We start from the raw sequence: 16,359 nt of genomic DNA on the forward strand, positions 1-16,359 counted from the left end.
CCAAAGAGATTTTGTTCTGGCTGGGCATTCGGGATTTGAGGATTATCAAATCTTCCATCGTATCTAAACGGAGTAAAACAGTCCAAAACGGGAGATCCTTGTAGGGCTAACCTCTTTGAAAGGTCCTAGCCTCTTGGACCTGTTCGAGGTCATTCCGCTATTGGGGGTCGGGCATCTTCAATGTGCGAGTACGAGACAACTTACTTTGCCATAACCCTTGGATTAATGATTGGCACTTCCTTAATGGCATAAGTTAGTCAACGTTACAATAACTTGCGAGCAAAGGGTAGCTAATAATGATATGGTACAGGCCTAGTCCGTTTGTTTGGCCCAGAGAAGAGTTGGGACCCGTCTTTCCTCCTCGCCCTAGTTGCCGACCTTTCAAGCTTACTAAACCTCCTCCTGTTAACTATTTGGGTCCATTCTTAGATGTGATCAAGATGATTTCATCTCCGTCCAAGCCTTAGGACGAGAACCAGCCTTTCATCATGCTCTCATTGTCTTTTGCATCATATGCTTCTCAACGTCCAAGCCTCTATAAGAGCGCTGGTGAAACCCCCACTACCTGCAATGGTTAGCCATTTCTTATTTCTCGACCATAAGCAAGACTTAGTGTGAAATCTATAGAAATAAAATGTATCTTTGATTCGCGTTGATATTTCTTCGCGGTGATGGAATGGAAAGCAGAGCCTCAGAGATCTTGGTGGTTCGCGATCATCAAACGGGTGAAACCCATCAAGAGTAGCAAATATTATCTCACATCATAGGCTCATTAAACTTGGCACCATCAGAGTTATGAAAACTATAACACAAACAAAAAACCTAAAATTTTTATCTACCAAAGAGAAAATGGATGGCATAGTGAGTCAGAAGTAGCTGGTTTATAACATCATCTTGTATAAATCAATGGGAATCCGTCTGATTTACTTCATCACCCATCACCATGAACATTCGAATGCAAAATAAAAAATAAATTAAATTTGATTGCAAAATAGACTAGAAATATATCTACCTTGTCACCGAGAAATCCTACGAGTAATTAAAGGAGTATCGGAGCTAAAGATAGACAAATCATTTGGCCTAACGATAGATTCCTTGCCGCATTTTAACACAGCAGCAAGCAATTGCAATATTAGGCCGAATTCAAAAACAACCAAAAATACACATGAAAAAAATCAGAGATCAGAATACCGGAACTAATGCGTGAAATCTAGATCAAAGAAGTAACAAAGACAGCAAAGCTGTAGATGATCTAGGATCTGGGTATAGCTAAGGTTTGGGGTTGAGATCTAAAACGGTAATCGTGGATATCAGAGATGGAGGCGACGGAGAAAAACCCTAGGAATAGAGTCGATAAGACCCGATCGTTTGGCTTTTATAGGCACGATAGACTTCCAGTGTCCCGCGGTGTATGATAACGTTAAGTTATCCCCTTAATTAGGGTTTTCTTTGGTTATTTCAATTTTGGTTTGAAATTTGAATAATATTTAGGTTCCCTTATATAATCCCAAAAAGTTCTCTTGATAAACAGGATTTTCATATTGGGTATTCGTATTTCGGTATTTGCTCCTACGAAATTGATCTTATAATTTTATTTGGATTTTATTTGCATAACAGCCCCCTATTTTACTCTTATTAGTTGTTAAGCTTCCCTATTTTACATATTTCACTTTTTCCCACTAAGTTAAGCACTTTAATTTTGAATTTCACATGGTAGGACACACATTTGGATCCCCCATTTAGGCTCTTCTGTACATAAGTCTCAATTTTTTGAGGTTAAACAACACTAATAAAAGGCATCACAGAACCTTAGATCATTCATTTAAAATTTTCATGCAAAAATGTACCTCCAACTCCAAGGACTACTCTTTTGCTTCATGACTTGCCACAAGAGTCTCAGAAAATTTCCAGAGCTAAAATAAAGCAATGACCAACTATAAGAGATTGATTTCATTACTGAATAAAATATTGCAGAGGGCCATGGAGAGTAGAATACATTAAAGATAATACAACATACGCTGAATATAAGCATCATTTTAAGTTCATGTGAGGTTCTCACTGTATGCTTAATTTATACATCAGTGTGGAATTCATACACTAAAAGCAACTTTGACAATTTCTCATCATCATAAATCAAAATAGTCATAATTTCTACATCAAATATAACCAACCATAGATTTCCCTTCTCAGGCCACTCATCCCAGGTACGTAACGTAAGTGGTAGTGCTTGACAAACAGGGAACGGGATTTTCCAAGTTTTCTTCTTTCTTCTTCCAGATGTATATAGATGAAATCAAAAATCCTAGGCTTTTGATTCTAAGGGCTGAAAAGTGTCGATGTTAGTGTAATCTTTTACAAATGTTCTAAGGCATCCGTTTATTATCCGGGGGGCACCACCGTCACAGAACCGTTTCGCAAGATCAACCGCCTTCATGAAATGACACAGCAGAAAATATGCACAAGATTAAGTCGAGATAAAACACGAAAGAATGGGAGAATAGCATACCAACCTCATTAATGACAATTTGGTGGCGTGTTCCTTTGGCGGTTATCTCTGCCATTGCGAGATGAAGAATGCAGAGCTCCAATATCCTTGCTACAGGCTCATCCTGCAAATGGGATTTTAATAGATTAGCAAAGATGACCTCCCAGCTCTTTTTATCAAAAAGAAAAGAAAACAGGAGAAAAGAAGTAAGAGGAACGGCAATAGATATGCAGGATTTAAATTCAACACACAATAAAGGTAAAAGAACTAACCAAGCACTAGAGAGCATATAATCTGAAAATAAAAAACATCCTTTTATAGGATGCTGCTAGCAATAGAAGATATTCGTTTTAAGAAAATGGAACAAACTAAGTAGTTCTGACAACTTGTGATGAAACTTTTATCCAGTCTTCGGAAATGACCTCAATTATTGGGCGAAGTTTCTAATGAATCAGAATCTACAAACCGTGCAGCGTTGCCATGCAGATATGAAAATTATTCTCTCGAGAAACAGTGATAACAATAAACTCAGACAAAAGAAATTTCTGAATTTTGTAGCAATATTCAGCAGACAATAGCCAGCTAAAGTTAGCTATAGAGAACCTAAAACAGCATTAACTAAAACAGAAAATGTTCTACAGGAAAGTTCAGCAGAGATGCCATACACTGACTCCATTAATCAGTGCAGAGGTAGCAAGGTGAAGAATTTTGCCCATCAACAAAATAAGAAGAATAAATCAAACCTTCCAATTCTGAGGAATTATTTTGTCGATAACAAGGACGTGCTGATTCCACTCATTACCCACAGCTTCCAAGATTTCCCTCGCAAAACTGCATAAGTTAAACAAATTTCTTCTTGATCATATATTACATATCCAAATAAACCTAGAGCTTGTAATTATCACCAATTCAATATAATCAACTCTTATTCCAAGCCAGAACAACTACTTTTAGATTTCACTGCTAGCCAGATTCACAGGGAAAAATAAAATATTGATGAGCCTAGGAAGGTACCGTAGAACAAATCTGTTGTACACCACTTTTGGAGGAGCTGATAAGACTTCTGCTTCTGAAAAGCACAAGACACAACTTGTCAACTTTTCAGCTTGTAAGAGTTATTTGGGTAATTGTTTGTATCATGTTCACAATTCCGACAAAATTATAAATTAGAATCCCGCCAGTGTCTATGATAATTACTAGACAAGTACCAGCCTGAAACCATGGCACATCACTGAAATACAGTTTACATAGAATTTAAGCACTACTATGAGATTCTTCATTCTTGAACTAGTGAACCACACGTAATGTACACCCATCTACGCTAGTGATCTTAAGGAAGCCCTAGAGATAAGAAAAGAATTATAGACACTAGAATGGTAACATTATTCCCAATTGGATTCTTAAATGAACAGGGCGTTCTAAAAATCAGATCAACAATGTACGAGAGCATTCAAAATTTCAAATAATGGAGCAAAACAAACATGATAAGGAGCTAGAGAGAACTTCCAATTACCAATAGCTGAATCTTTTTCATTCTGCAGCATCAACTCCTCCGCCTCTTCCTCCGTCCCAGCCTGCACTGGCGCCCCGCCAAAACTCATGTGATCATACTTCAACAGCGCCGTGTTATCCCAAACAAATCCCGGCTCTGAACACAAAGATCCCCATTCCGACCAAATAAAACAATATCCAAACTCTTAAAAAAAAAAACAATCTTTAGTTGTTCAAATATCACTAGTCGTGATAAATTGCATGAATTGAATGACCTCTTTTAGCATTGACCCTCTTGTCAAAAAGCCGAACCGGGTCAGACCCTTCCAAGCACGCAGCATAAGATATCATCCTACCACAGAATTCTCCAATTATAATCCTATCCTCGTATAAGCTATCCAAACATCTAATCCAAGTATCTAACAGACTAGAACTCACAGTGCGAGCTCCCGCGCAGCTCTCGGGCTACAAAACCTCCCGGTCTTATCGACCTTAATCGGCGGAGACGAGGTGCGCGCTGCTTGCTCGAGGGTCTCGGCGACGGCGAGAGGAGGAGGGAGAAGAGGTGTCCGCGAAGAAGGCGAGAGGGTTATGGATTTTAGAGGTCTGGAGCGGAAATTTGTGAGAAGGGAATGCCTTGAAGGAGGAGGAGAAGAAGAGGAGGACGGGTTGAGAGGGAAATGGGTTCTCGGAGAAGAGGAGGAGATAATGGAGCTCGCTGCTGCTTCCATTGTTCCCAGAATCTCCTGGGGATAAGGTTTTTGCCCCTGTAATAAGGGAATACTGGATATTTGTACCTTTGCTAGAATACTAGCATAATCCTAAACACAAGAGATTTTTTTATATAAGTATTTTTTTAAAACATTCTATAATTTAGATTAAAAAAATATACTAATTTGGCTTTATATAAATTATTAAAAACTATATAGCATCATATCTAATACTATTAGTACAACGAAATATATATATATATATATATTATTTTTATGTAAGATAAAATTGTCAATAACTATTTTGCACTTTAAATTTAAAAAAGAAGAAGATATTATTAACTCTAATAATAATTTGTTAGGAATTCTGTTAAAATTTAAGGCAATTATTATATTTTAAATAATGAAGTGATAATTATAATATTTTAAAAGTTTTAAGTGTAATTATGTAAAATCTTTAAATATAAATATCTTTTAGGCTTGGTCACTGCTAATTGGAGAAGAAAACCTGATTTGAAATATTCTTTGGGTCCTTTTGCAAATAATTCACCTATCTTAGCCTTATTGCAAAAGGCCACCTCCCCACTCTTTGGAGTTTGGATATATTTATCTGTAATTATAGCTCAAAACAAATATTCGAAGTGTATATATATATATATATATTATGACTGTACACAAATACACTCATAGAAGGGAGGAGTCGATTACGAATAAATCTCTTTCATATTTTTTGACTAAGAAATTAATCTTTGCTAACAAAAGAAATTGTTCATATGTTTTAGTATCCATACTCTATATCTGTATCACTAACACAGAGTGGAAACTTAGAGCCAATCAGTTATATCTGAATCCTCTACCATTCTTTGACCTAAAGGTAACGTCAGGAACCTTCAATTTTTTATTTTTTATTTTTCTGCCATCTGAGTGTGCAATTTAGAGTTCCATCTTGGCCCGCCAAAGTACATGGACACAAGTTACATCTGGATCTCCTAGCAATCAGCTGTAGATTTATCTCCATTAGATCTTTGCTTCAATCTATCTATGTAATTAGAACTGTAATAACTAAATCGGGCCAGCTCGAATCAGCTCGACTTAACTCATTTAGATCTCTAGCCGAGCTCACAAAAGACGGTTGCCTGTCTTCAACTTGATCTTTTATCTTATTAAGGAATAGGTCTTTCAGCTGTTTAGGAGCCCCCATCCCCCTTCTCCCACATTAACCAAAAATATTTAAGCAAACTATCTGATATCTTTCTTTCTTTTTTTAAATTAAGAGTATCTAACATGCAATTGTGTCCCCAACTCATCTCTAATGGTTTTTATTCGGTTTACTTGCATAAAGGCCGGATAAGGTTGGAATAGATAAAGAATTTATTATTCCCATTGTCCCAGCAAAGCAACACCATCTTCCATGTCTCAGCTAGGATTAGATAGAAAGCAAGTAAAGCTTTGAACTTTGCTGCTTTGACAAAAATATAAAGCCAGCTGCTTTCTTGCCACTTCCTATGAATGCATGTGACTTTGATTTAATATATATCCATCTCAGTCTCTTGACACCATCTGAGAGAGCTCTTTGTTTATTTATACTTCCATACTGAAAACTTTAATAACTATAAGAAGTGTTCTTCTTCCGTACCCTCCCTAAATATTTATCAGTCAACATGAGAGACAGACCCGGCCCTTTCTCTATATATCAGGGGTACAAAAAGAACTTTGCAAAGTTTACCCCTTAATTTCGAACTCCTCTCTGATTGTTCTAACTACTTTAGTTTAACAACAGAGTTATATCATTGCTAGCATCTTAAAGGTTATTTATTAGAAGGGTACCGGATTTACTAAAAAAAAACCAATAACCTTTAGATTATGAATTAATCTAGATTAGTGAGGGGGTATGACAAACTTTAGTGCATGTTCTTCATCACAAGACTGTGTGCAATCCAAGTATGCACATGCCCATGCTGGGAATATAAACCTACAACAGCATGTGGCACTTACTACAGGTGTGGCTTCACATACCAAGAAATCCACATAAAATAAAGTAGTGGGATATGGAGATCTATATATATACACATCAGTACGAGTGGCTAACAAACACAATCAAATAAACAAGTAACTGTGTTTTTTAATGCTACAAATAAATTCATCTAGAGTGAAAGTAGCAGTGTAAGGGATAATGATACAAGCACGACCGTTGCTAGCAATGGTGCAAGGAGATCAGGTGAACCAGATGTCACGATTTGGATTGTAAAATTGCAGCTTTGCGTGGAGGGGTTTTGCGTCGTTCGAGTTGCCAGACCGTTGAAATAACAGCTCATGTCCTTCTGACTCTGAACTTGGTAGTACATGTTGAAGGCATAAGAGGCATTTCCATTGGCATCCAAGCCATTGCAGGTAGACCCATAGCCAAGCGAAGTGCAGTCAGAGCTTTCACAAGCATACGTGATGCTATCGCCTAGTTTGCTTAGATCCTGTGCATTTGGATTGAACACGCACCAAGTTCGCGGCAGATACTCCACGCCCTTCGCTGCGACGAGCATCGTGTTCTGTCCCTGACCAGAAAGATCCATTGGATACTTTGGCTGCCCGTCGTACTTCAAGACTCCCCAGTGGCGTTCAAAGTTCCCCGGAGCAATGCTCTTGGCATCTTCGTCGATCAGGCTGAATAGATAGACTTCTATGTATTGGTTGGGCCGCAGAGGTGTCCCTTGATTCGCACCTAAACGCTTTAGAAGGCCGTTGTAGAACCTCTGCGCATATGCTGTCGTTGCGTGAATGTCTCCGTCAGTCGGCCAACCAACCTCTCCGACGAGGATTTGCAAATTGCCCAAGCCAACTGCCTTGAGAGCTGAGAGCAGAGTATCGAAGTTGGCATCAAACACGTTGGTGTACTGGATTCCGTTGTCGACTACCGGATTGCTTGTGCCGTCGAAGAAAGCGTAGTCCAGTGGGAAGTTATCGTTGTCATACAAGCTTAAGAAAGGGTAGATGTTAACGGTGAAGGGTGCGCCGCTGTGGTTGAGGAACTGGACGATCTCCGTCATGAGATCACTGATGTCGGTTCGGAATCTTCCGGCAGATGGTACCGGGCTGTTCGCAGGGGAATTGTAGACGTCGGCATTAAGGGGGACAGTGGCCTTTATGGTGTCGCCAACGCCTGCCTCATTGAGAGCATTCTGGATGTTCTGAAGGGCGGGAAGGGTCACATTCAAGAACGAGCCATTGTAAGCCGACAGGAAAGGCTCATTTCCGACAGCTACATATCTACAACAAAAGCATCGCGGAAGGCATTCATTCATTCAGAACATTTCTTCAGAGAGAATTTCGTATAAGAAACTTTACTCTAGATCAATCGAAGAGGCTCTGTTTTTAATAGAAAAGGTAGCAGAATTAGACTACCGAAGAGTTGACTTCAACTCTTTTTTACCACATCAATATCGAAGAAGCGTAATCCGATACTTGGTTGACTTTAAAACATTCAATCATATCTACGTGTTATGGAGAGAGACATGGATGAATTAGCCGAACACGCATAGTTAGAACTCTGTATGGTAAGACACAAATATCTTTTTTTTTTCAAAAAAATAAAAATAAAAATCAGAACAACTTAAGAAGGTGGAGGTGGTCATTAATCAAAAGTAGCAATCTATAATCAATGATGCATTAATTCAATGTGTATGACCGATCAAACTTATACAACTTGAGAACTTTTAGGTTGTATTATTGCTAAGATGTAAATCATTTCTCTCCAATAGCAACCGAAGAAAAGAATAAAAGATTAAGAAGATCCACTCAAAAATAAATCATCAATATTCATCTGTAAATTGCCTCTATTCATGGCAGATTGAATCATGCCGTCATGAAAACATTATTTTGGCAGAGAAAAATCTTGCAACAGTTGAGAGAAGTTCATAACTATCATCTGCTGAAATTGAACTGCAACAGAAACAAATTGGATTGAAGTGACATAATTTGTACTCACTTGATGGTTACTCCTCCATCGAAATTGTATCGAGTTACGTTCCGATTCACCCACTTCTTTGCTGTACCATAATCAATCATCAATCCAAGCATATTATTCGGGATTGCAATCATCACTTCGAGGCCACTCCCAGCCAGAGCATTCATGGTGTTTGCATCAGCATCAAAAAGTTTGACCTTCTTGATCCCATTTTGCTTAAGGAGTTGCACAACAATCTTTGGTGGCAAGGGGTGACTTGCCATAGTCCCCCAGTTCACTCCGAGGCCTTCAACCATGGAGGAGTAGAAGAAGAACCCAAGCACCAGAACCCCTATTAAAAATCGAAGGCTAGCCATATCTAATCTCTGGACTAAAAAATTGGAAACTTTTGAAGAGATAAAGGATAGAAAGTGAAGGGTATATCACATACAATAGAAGATTCCAGGAACTAAAGCAAAGTGCCACCTTTCAGAAGAGGCAAGGATAATCGAATTCTATTATGTAATAATCCCAAAAAAATTGTGTGCAAGAAGACAGAACTAATAAAGAGTAACTTTTAGTGCCTATCTCTTTGACCAAGACAGGGACAGGGTCAGAGGAATATAGAGGGATAAAGGAGAGAACACCAAGAACCACAAGAACAAATCGATCTTTTCTGATAATAATCTCAGATATCCAAAAATGGGTATTGCAAAAAGAGCTCAGTTATGAAGAAAGAAGCAGCTGGCATTGATGTGGAACAATCAAAAGAGAACAACAGTAAGCTGACAAGGATTAAATTCTACCAAAAGATCCGATTTTTCTTCCACATTTGACTCAATGGCAACTGGTGATAGCAAAACTATATAACTAATTTAAACACGAATCACCCCTCCAAACCAGCACAAGAAATCAGAATCGCGAGTTGGGTATCAACGAAATATACAAGATATATATCAAGGTAGTTCACCAGAACAACTAAAATACGCCACTGGATATATAACCAACCACCTTCCGACCGACTCCCAGTTGGGAGAATCTATTGCCTCCACTACGTTGAAACCGTGAAATAAGTATCAACTAAGCAGGAGATGAGATCCAACATAAACTAAACAATAGGATCAACTACCGAAGCTCATATGAACCAGAATAAACCAAAAAAGAAAAAGAGAGAGAGAGAGAGAGAAAAAAAAAACTCGAACCGTACTTTCCCAAGTGCTCTCGAGGAGGGAAGGTTATAGAAGCACGACAAGGGCGTTTTCGTCATTTTAGCGAGTAAATTTAGATCCCCTCGCGATTAGGAGCTGACGAGGCGCGCGCTGTCCAGGTCCAGCACCCGCCCACGTCGAACCGCTGTGTAAAGCGACCCGGAGGAGGGCATTACGGTAATTTCGCAACTCAACGAAGTGGCGTTATCGTCATTTTCTTCAAGATTCGTGGCATTTGATTCTCCTTTCCGTAAAGGAGTTTGTCCGCTTCTTCGCTCCGGGGTGGGTCGGCGGCCGACATCGACCATTTGTGATAGAATCTTACCAAACTGCCCTCCAAGCTCATCTCATCGGCAGAGGCTTCCATCACCACAAGATCAATTGGGCTTATTTGGGCCCATGGCCAGTGCTAATCTTTTTATTTTCGTATATATTATTTCGTATATTTATATCCATTTGTCGTAATCAAATCTTCCCATAAGTTTCTTGAATTTGACAAGTAATCTTCCTTAGTTGCAGAAAAATATAAGGATAAAAAATAGAAAAGTTTACGAGTCACATTCTATATTTTATCTATTTTACAATTCACACTAATTTTTTTTAAATTTTTATAATTCGACTCCTACTTTTTTTAATAATATATAAAATAGTTTATAAATACCTAAATTATTTATGACTTCTTCGGATGAAGGGCGGTAAAGAGAAAAAATAATGATTATAATATTTTAATAATTTGATCGATATCAGTTAGTTAAAATAATATTAAGATGTTAAACGATAATTATAAAAAAAATAAAGAGTCGGATTATATATCGTCAAACATAATATGTGAATCACAAAATAAATAAAATATAATGTGTGATTCGAAGAATACCTTAAAAAAAGAGTAAAAATAATCCTAATACAGTTCGGATTGAAAAATGATGATGCACTCGGTGGCTTTCAATTCTTTCTTCTTCTCTTTTAAAGAAAAGAAGAAAGGATTGCTTTTAACTTAATTTATATAACTATGTTATCTTTCCAATTTTAAGGCAGTTAGTGATGGGGTTATGCTCGCATTGATATAGTAGGAAATGTAATTGTATTACAGAAAAATCCCAAGACACTAATTTAGTTTAGAAATATGATTCAAATGGCTAGCCCTAAGCCCCGCCTGAACTCGGCCAAAGGTTTTAGGCTTGAATTTAGCCCAAATATGAGATTATTTATATTTAGCATCCTGACTCCTAATCCATATATAGCCCAACTCATAGCCTATTATCATCCTCTCTTCTTCTTCTTGCTCTCGCTGTTGATATCCTATTCATAAACACCACTTCTAAGGTTTTGAATAAATTTCTTCTGCACTATAATCATTATGCAGGACAATCACTTTTTTCATACATTAAAAAATTATAGAATTGAAAAAGATATCAAAACCCTGACCTTAGAAACTATCAACTATTACCCATTTTCATATATCTATATATATATATTCATCAAAAAAAAAATCTATATTGACTTCTTTAATTATATAAAATATCTGAAATGCTCCTTTCACAAGTTACCCTTTAGAAATTTATATTAAAACATATCATGTGATTATCACATGATCAACTTTATACCATCAGAAAATAATTTTACTCTTGTTTTAGAGGAAAGAGCTAGAGAAAAGTAAATTAATATTTAGCGTTTTCTTTATTAACAATGTGGGAGACATTAGATAGTTATGGGGTCCAATAATTGAAGAAAATAAAAGGTCTATATGAAAGTGGGCTACAGTTCAGGTCTAACTATTATTAACTCTAATTTATATTTCTAATTGTTGTCACCTTTTCTCTTGATCATTTTCTTCTTTGTTGTTGAGAATAGCAGGCATCAAATAAACGAATAAGCTGCAAAAAGTTATAATTAAAGAAGATTATGTCAGCTAATACAATCACATGACAGTATACACTATAATAAAGCTAACCATATGACTTCTATGAAATGTTTGCTCATGAACTAAGCTATCATCTCTTTCCCAAAAAAAACTAAGCTATCATATGAGCGGTTGGCAGTCACAGTTGCTTGTAAAGTGGTTACAAAGAAATTAAATATATTTCTAGCTGTCCAGATCCAAAAGATAATCAACATTTATAGGTCCAAAGTTACTATTGATAGAGAAATTACACATCATTTCAAACTTGGTTGATCGAGATATCTTCCACAAGGGTATTATTGTTATTCTCCAGTGTTCCCTTTGTGGATAGTAAGCAATCTCCACTCCATAAATATCAACATCTTTATCCTTTCAAACCAATTCACATCCTGGATGGAGATGAGAGATGGCAGAGTGTTAACAGATGCAAACAAATCCACGAGACTCGTGTCATGGTTGAGTCCAAGACCACAGGATTTGTCTGGTTTAAATCATTTGATGCAGCTAAAGAAAGAGCCAAGAGATGATGAGCAGTTCTCAGTTGTTGCCAATTTGTCATCACCACCTTGGAAGTAGGAACAGAAGCTTCACTTTGCAAGCAAAGTGGAGGTGCAATGAACTAACCAAGGAGTTGGTAGTCAAAAGGCTACATAGTATTTGAGAGCCTGAGGTGGCAACTAAGTTTGAAAGATGGGACCATTTCAATAAATAAGTTATCCAAGAAGGTCTAAGAGGGAAATGGTTATAAGATGCCAACATTCTGTTCATAAGTGAAATAAAGTTAATATGAATATAATTATTCTAATTTTTTTTGCTAGTATAAAAAAATGTATAGCAGTATTTCATATGACTTAAGGTTGAGATAATAATGATAAATGACTAAAATATCTTTTATAGTAAATATGCGTGGAGAAAAGAAATTGCGAGTGAAATGATAGTAATTAGTAAAAATAAAAATGTTCCATAGAAAATGAGATGAGAGGGAAGTAGGTATTATAATTAATTATTTACTTACTATATTAGTATAGAGAGATTTATATTAAATACATTTATTTTTATTTCATAATAAGTTAGCAAGCGGATTTACTCAATCAAAAGTAAATGGGTGTTAGTAAATAGTTGGTGTGACATGGCTATGTGATATGAAAACAAACAACACATCACCCTGTCAATATTGTGGTCACCATACAAGAAGAGAAAATTTTGGTGAAAACTCTACATCTATCCTTGCAAGTAAGCCACATTTCAACTATAAGCATTAGGCCCACATAAATATATGCAAGTGGGCACCTCAGAAAATTAAGAAACCTCCAAGAACTGAGACAAAATACCTTTGTCCTTGTAGAGGTTCACAAGGGGCATGCAGGGCCCTCCCTACTCCCTGCAACTTAGTAGAAAGGTAATTAGTACTGCTCACCCACCATTAACTATTTGCATTGGGAGAGGCCCCAAACTGCACCAATCCAAGGCTCTCAGTTAGCCTCAAGGAAAGGAAGCAAAGGTACAAAGCCAGCAAGCCAACACCCAGAACTCTATCCAGCTTCATCTCCCTCCTTGGCAGTATGAAGAGAGCCCAAAGCAGTCCACCAATTAGGAATCCCAGAGTCTGAAACAAAGAGGAATCTTGGGGTATCACAAAGGGAGAAGGGTGCACATTCCATGAAGCCAGCACAAGGGATAGACCCAATCCCACCACTGTGTTAAAGATAGGCCCTGCATAGCAACCAGAGATTGCAATCTGGACACCATCAATGCCACCATGGACAGCCATTGCAATGTTAGCTATAAGATCTCCAAGTGAGTTGCCCCAGGCCAAGACACTTAGTCCTAGAATTGCAGGGCTTATGCCAACTATACGACCAACTGAGACTAGCAAGGAAACAAGCTCCCTTGCTATCATATAAGTCCAGATCATACTCATTAGGAATCCACCTGCTAGCCAAGGAAACAAGCACTTCTCAGGAGGGTGGGCCTTCTCAGTTGTCTCCAATGCAACGAGACCAAGAACAATTCCTACCAAGGAACCAACCAAGTATACTGTTAGCTTCTCTTCTGAGCTCATTTGATCGCTCTGGGAATTCCAAATTGCTGCTAGGAGGACCGGCGAAAAGGCGGCGGAAGCGACGGCGAAGGGCTTCGACCATCTCTCCTCTGAAACATCCGGAATTGTCAACCTTCTTGGTAGATATAGAGGCATCTCAATGAGATAGAAGAACCAACTTGAGTAGTAACTCCAACTTGATACACTGGACTTGTAATATGTTACGATTACAAGATTGTTGCTTTCCAAATCTTCCACTTCTGACTCCTTTAACAACGGCACCTCCAATTCTTCAAGGTTCCTTTGTCCACAATAATGGGAAGTCCAAACTAGTACAATATAGGCAATATAGAGGGAAAAGAAGGAGATTGATCCCCATAGTGTGATTGTTCCAAAGACCATCATAGCAAGCAAAGAACATAGCACCAGGATTAAGAAGCAGAGATCCCTCACAAAGCTTTTTTGATCAATTGCGACGCAGCGCGAGCTAACCAAGAGGCTAATTAGCCCCACGACAACGGTCGAGACGAAGAGCGCACCGCCCATAATGCTACTGAGGCCAACTTCGCCAACGCCGACGCCGGCGCCGGCGAAGGAGACCACACTGGAGAAGACATCGGGGGCTCCATTGCCCAGGGAGAGAAGCGTGACGCCGGCTATGGTGGGAGGAAGCATGAGGAGGTTCGAGAGGCTCTCCAATGAGGAGCAGAAGTATTGGGAGGTGGTGTTGCCGAGTAAGTAGAAGAGTATTACAAGCCACAGAGCGAAGAGAAGGTAACCGAGAAGTGGGTATTGCCCACAAGTGCAGTAGAAGACTTGGAGGTAGTCGATGTAGCCTTGGGGGACGCATGGGATATGGGATTTGAGATACGCGCACTTGGTGTTGTGGTCTTTTAAACCCTCCAGTTCTTGGCAGTCGTCTTGCTCTGTTCGCGGAGGAGTTGAGAGGCGAGGAGGAGAGGGATTGAGATGGTTTACGAGGAAGAAGGAGAAGAAAAAGAGGAGGAAGAAGGAGAAGGTTATGAGTGCAGTAAGCTTGTTGAAGGATGTAAGAAAAGCCATTAAAGAAGAAGAGGAGGAGGTCAGAGGAGAATTGCGAGAAGAGCAATGGAAGGGAAGCGATTCCAAGACATGGGTTCTGTTTGCTGAATCGAATTCTCCAATAGAATCGGGAGTTACACGCGAAGAAGTAAAGGAGGATGGGAATGGACGCCGCCGTTTGGATCGCACGAGAGAGAGAGAGAGAGAGAGAGAGAGAGAGAGAGAAGAGGAAGGCTAAAGGATGCATTATTAATAGAGAGGTTGAGAAATCTGTACGGATCATATGCAGAGAAGAATGTAGGAATGGATGCTTGTTGACTTAGTTGGGAGCGTCTGATTAGCTGCTGTGCGAGTGAGAAGTATTCTGAGTGCTCAATAATGGACTTGCAAACGGATCCTAACGCGGTACATTTAGTCTAATCCGTGTGGAGTAGTATAGAAGGAAGAGGCAGTGTGAAAGCGTCAAAAGGTGAGATCCATTTGGCATTTCTTCAGTACATTCTGGTAGGATGGGTGGGTAGAGCTGGCTCTCTATATCCTTTCTTTCTTTCTTTTTCTCAATTTTAATTCCTAATAAGTATTATCTGTTTGTTTCCTATAAAAATATATTAGTTTTGATGTTAAATGTTAAGGTCGCATGATATGTAAACTCGTTGCCGACAATCTATACGAGTCGGTTTGGGTATTAATCGTGCCAATTCAATAATTCTAATCAATGTTCAACTTATGCAGTATGGATGATTTCTGATGCATAATTTTATATTAAAAATATATATATATATCTCTTGTTATACACACATTTGTTATAATAATAGTATACTAATAAGAATCAGATTTGGCCAATTCATGATATTTTTCTTAAGTTATTAACTTACTTTTATGCATGTAAGTATGACGAATCCTCCAACAGGGTTATTGGTCACAGTAACATAATTAATTTGCTAATTTCTAAACTATTTTTTGGTTCTAATTTTTAATTTTAATGTTATGGATGTGCCAACTCAACCAAAATAATTTAAGTATAACTATTCAAAGTACATATCACATAAATTGAAGACCACGGTACGGCAATGACAATCTTGTGTATTATTGTGTCGACCCATCCTTTAGTTATTGTCTATCGCATCTTGTTCTTTTCAACGTGTTTATAGCATGCCCACGACTCCTAACATTTATTAACTTCATCACAACCTTAGGGAATTTCCAAACTAACAAGATAATAGTGTTAATATTCCGCATCTTTGAACAATTTGTAATCTACTTCTCCATTTTACTGATAATTTTTATATGACATACTATAATTACTTCGACTAACTACCTTAATATTACAGTATAATTTATGGCAGATACTTTAATACCCCTTTAAAATTTATAATCCTCATCTAATAAGTTATAATAGTCAGTTTTGTTTATATTCAAGCACGGATTTCAAAATAATATTACATAAAAAAGATTAGATTACATGTATCTAATTTTAAGGTTACACGTTTCTTTTCTTTTGTTAATATTTCTCTCTCTTATATATGAAGTGTAATAGATATGATTA

At 37.9% G+C, this 16,359-nt stretch overlaps 3 protein-coding genes, 1 long non-coding RNA gene and 2 other non-coding genes across 7 annotated transcripts; all 6 read right to left on the reverse strand.

The window, feature by feature from the left end:
- Nucleotides 1-204: 204 nt before the first annotated feature.
- Nucleotides 205-1,346, reverse strand: LOC140783212 (uncharacterized). The gene is made up of 2 exons (XR_012108115.1): nucleotides 1,192-1,346; nucleotides 205-565 (listed from the first exon to the last, which is right to left on the reverse strand). It is a non-coding gene; the product is annotated as an uncharacterized lncRNA (long non-coding RNA).
- On the reverse strand, nucleotides 688-770 carry LOC140785377 (small nucleolar RNA SNORD24). The gene has a single exon (XR_012108434.1). It is a non-coding gene; the product is annotated as a small nucleolar RNA SNORD24 (small nucleolar RNA).
- Nucleotides 862-942, reverse strand: LOC140785388 (small nucleolar RNA R12). Its single transcript, XR_012108444.1, has one exon. It is a non-coding gene; the product is annotated as a small nucleolar RNA R12 (small nucleolar RNA).
- A 668-nt stretch (nucleotides 1,347-2,014) lies between the features above and the next one.
- LOC140783300 (uncharacterized) lies at nucleotides 2,015-4,787 on the reverse strand. The gene is made up of 7 exons (XM_073130134.1): nucleotides 4,415-4,787; nucleotides 4,252-4,328; nucleotides 3,999-4,133; nucleotides 3,500-3,554; nucleotides 3,229-3,316; nucleotides 2,511-2,609; nucleotides 2,015-2,428 (listed from the first exon to the last, which is right to left on the reverse strand). The coding sequence occupies exons 1-7, from the start codon at nucleotides 4,705-4,707 to the stop codon at nucleotides 2,303-2,305; spliced, it is 873 nt and encodes a 290-aa protein (XP_072986235.1). The 5' UTR covers nucleotides 4,708-4,787; the 3' UTR covers nucleotides 2,015-2,302.
- Nucleotides 4,788-6,715: 1,928 nt separating this feature from the next.
- LOC140784191 (glucan endo-1,3-beta-glucosidase 8-like) lies at nucleotides 6,716-9,838 on the reverse strand. The gene is made up of 2 exons (XM_073131442.1): nucleotides 8,666-9,838; nucleotides 6,716-7,947 (listed from the first exon to the last, which is right to left on the reverse strand). The coding sequence occupies exons 1-2, from the start codon at nucleotides 8,998-9,000 to the stop codon at nucleotides 6,831-6,833; spliced, it is 1,452 nt and encodes a 483-aa protein (XP_072987543.1). The 5' UTR covers nucleotides 9,001-9,838; the 3' UTR covers nucleotides 6,716-6,830.
- A 1,647-nt stretch (nucleotides 9,839-11,485) lies between these two features.
- Nucleotides 11,486-15,025, reverse strand: LOC140784779 (cation/calcium exchanger 1-like). Of its 2 annotated transcripts, none has more exons than XM_073132329.1 (2): nucleotides 13,063-15,025; nucleotides 11,486-11,705 (listed from the first exon to the last, which is right to left on the reverse strand). In XM_073132329.1, exon 1 carries the CDS (start codon nucleotides 14,832-14,834, stop codon nucleotides 13,155-13,157), a length of 1,680 nt encoding a protein of 559 aa, XP_072988430.1. In that variant the 5' UTR covers nucleotides 14,835-15,025; the 3' UTR covers nucleotides 11,486-11,705; nucleotides 13,063-13,154. The 2 variants fall into 2 exon arrangements, with proteins under 2 accessions (XP_072988430.1, XP_072988429.1); XM_073132328.1 differs by lacking the exon at nucleotides 11,486-11,705 and adding an exon at nucleotides 11,889-12,120.
- Between the last annotated feature and the right edge of the window lie 1,334 nt (nucleotides 15,026-16,359).

Source organism: Typha latifolia, chromosome 3 (genome assembly GCF_019914945.1).
Source record: "Typha latifolia isolate L0001 chromosome 3, TyphaL0001v2, whole genome shotgun sequence".
In the NCBI taxonomy this organism is placed as follows: domain Eukaryota; kingdom Viridiplantae; phylum Streptophyta; class Magnoliopsida; order Poales; family Typhaceae; genus Typha; species Typha latifolia.

Excerpts from the sequence above, each read along its gene's own strand:
- LOC140784779 (XM_073132329.1), bottom strand. The coding sequence starts at position 14,834 with ATGGCTTTTCTTACATCCTTCAACAAGCTTACTGCACTCATAACCTTC.
- LOC140783300 (XM_073130134.1), bottom strand. The coding sequence starts at position 4,707 with ATGGAAGCAGCAGCGAGCTCCATTATCTCCTCCTCTTCTCCGAGAACC. Across the intron at positions 3,317-3,499 it reads TACAACAGATTTGTTCTACG|TTTTGCGAGGGAAATCTTGG; the intron begins GTACCTTCCTAG and ends TAACTTATGCAG. Across the intron at positions 2,610-3,228 it reads TAATTCCTCAGAATTGGAAG|GATGAGCCTGTAGCAAGGAT; the intron begins GTTTGATTTATT and ends TCCCATTTGCAG.
- LOC140784191 (XM_073131442.1), bottom strand. The coding sequence starts at position 9,000 with ATGGCTAGCCTTCGATTTTTAATAGGGGTTCTGGTGCTTGGGTTCTTC. Across the intron at positions 7,948-8,665 it reads GATGGAGGAGTAACCATCAA|ATATGTAGCTGTCGGAAATG; the intron begins GTGAGTACAAAT and ends CTTTTGTTGTAG.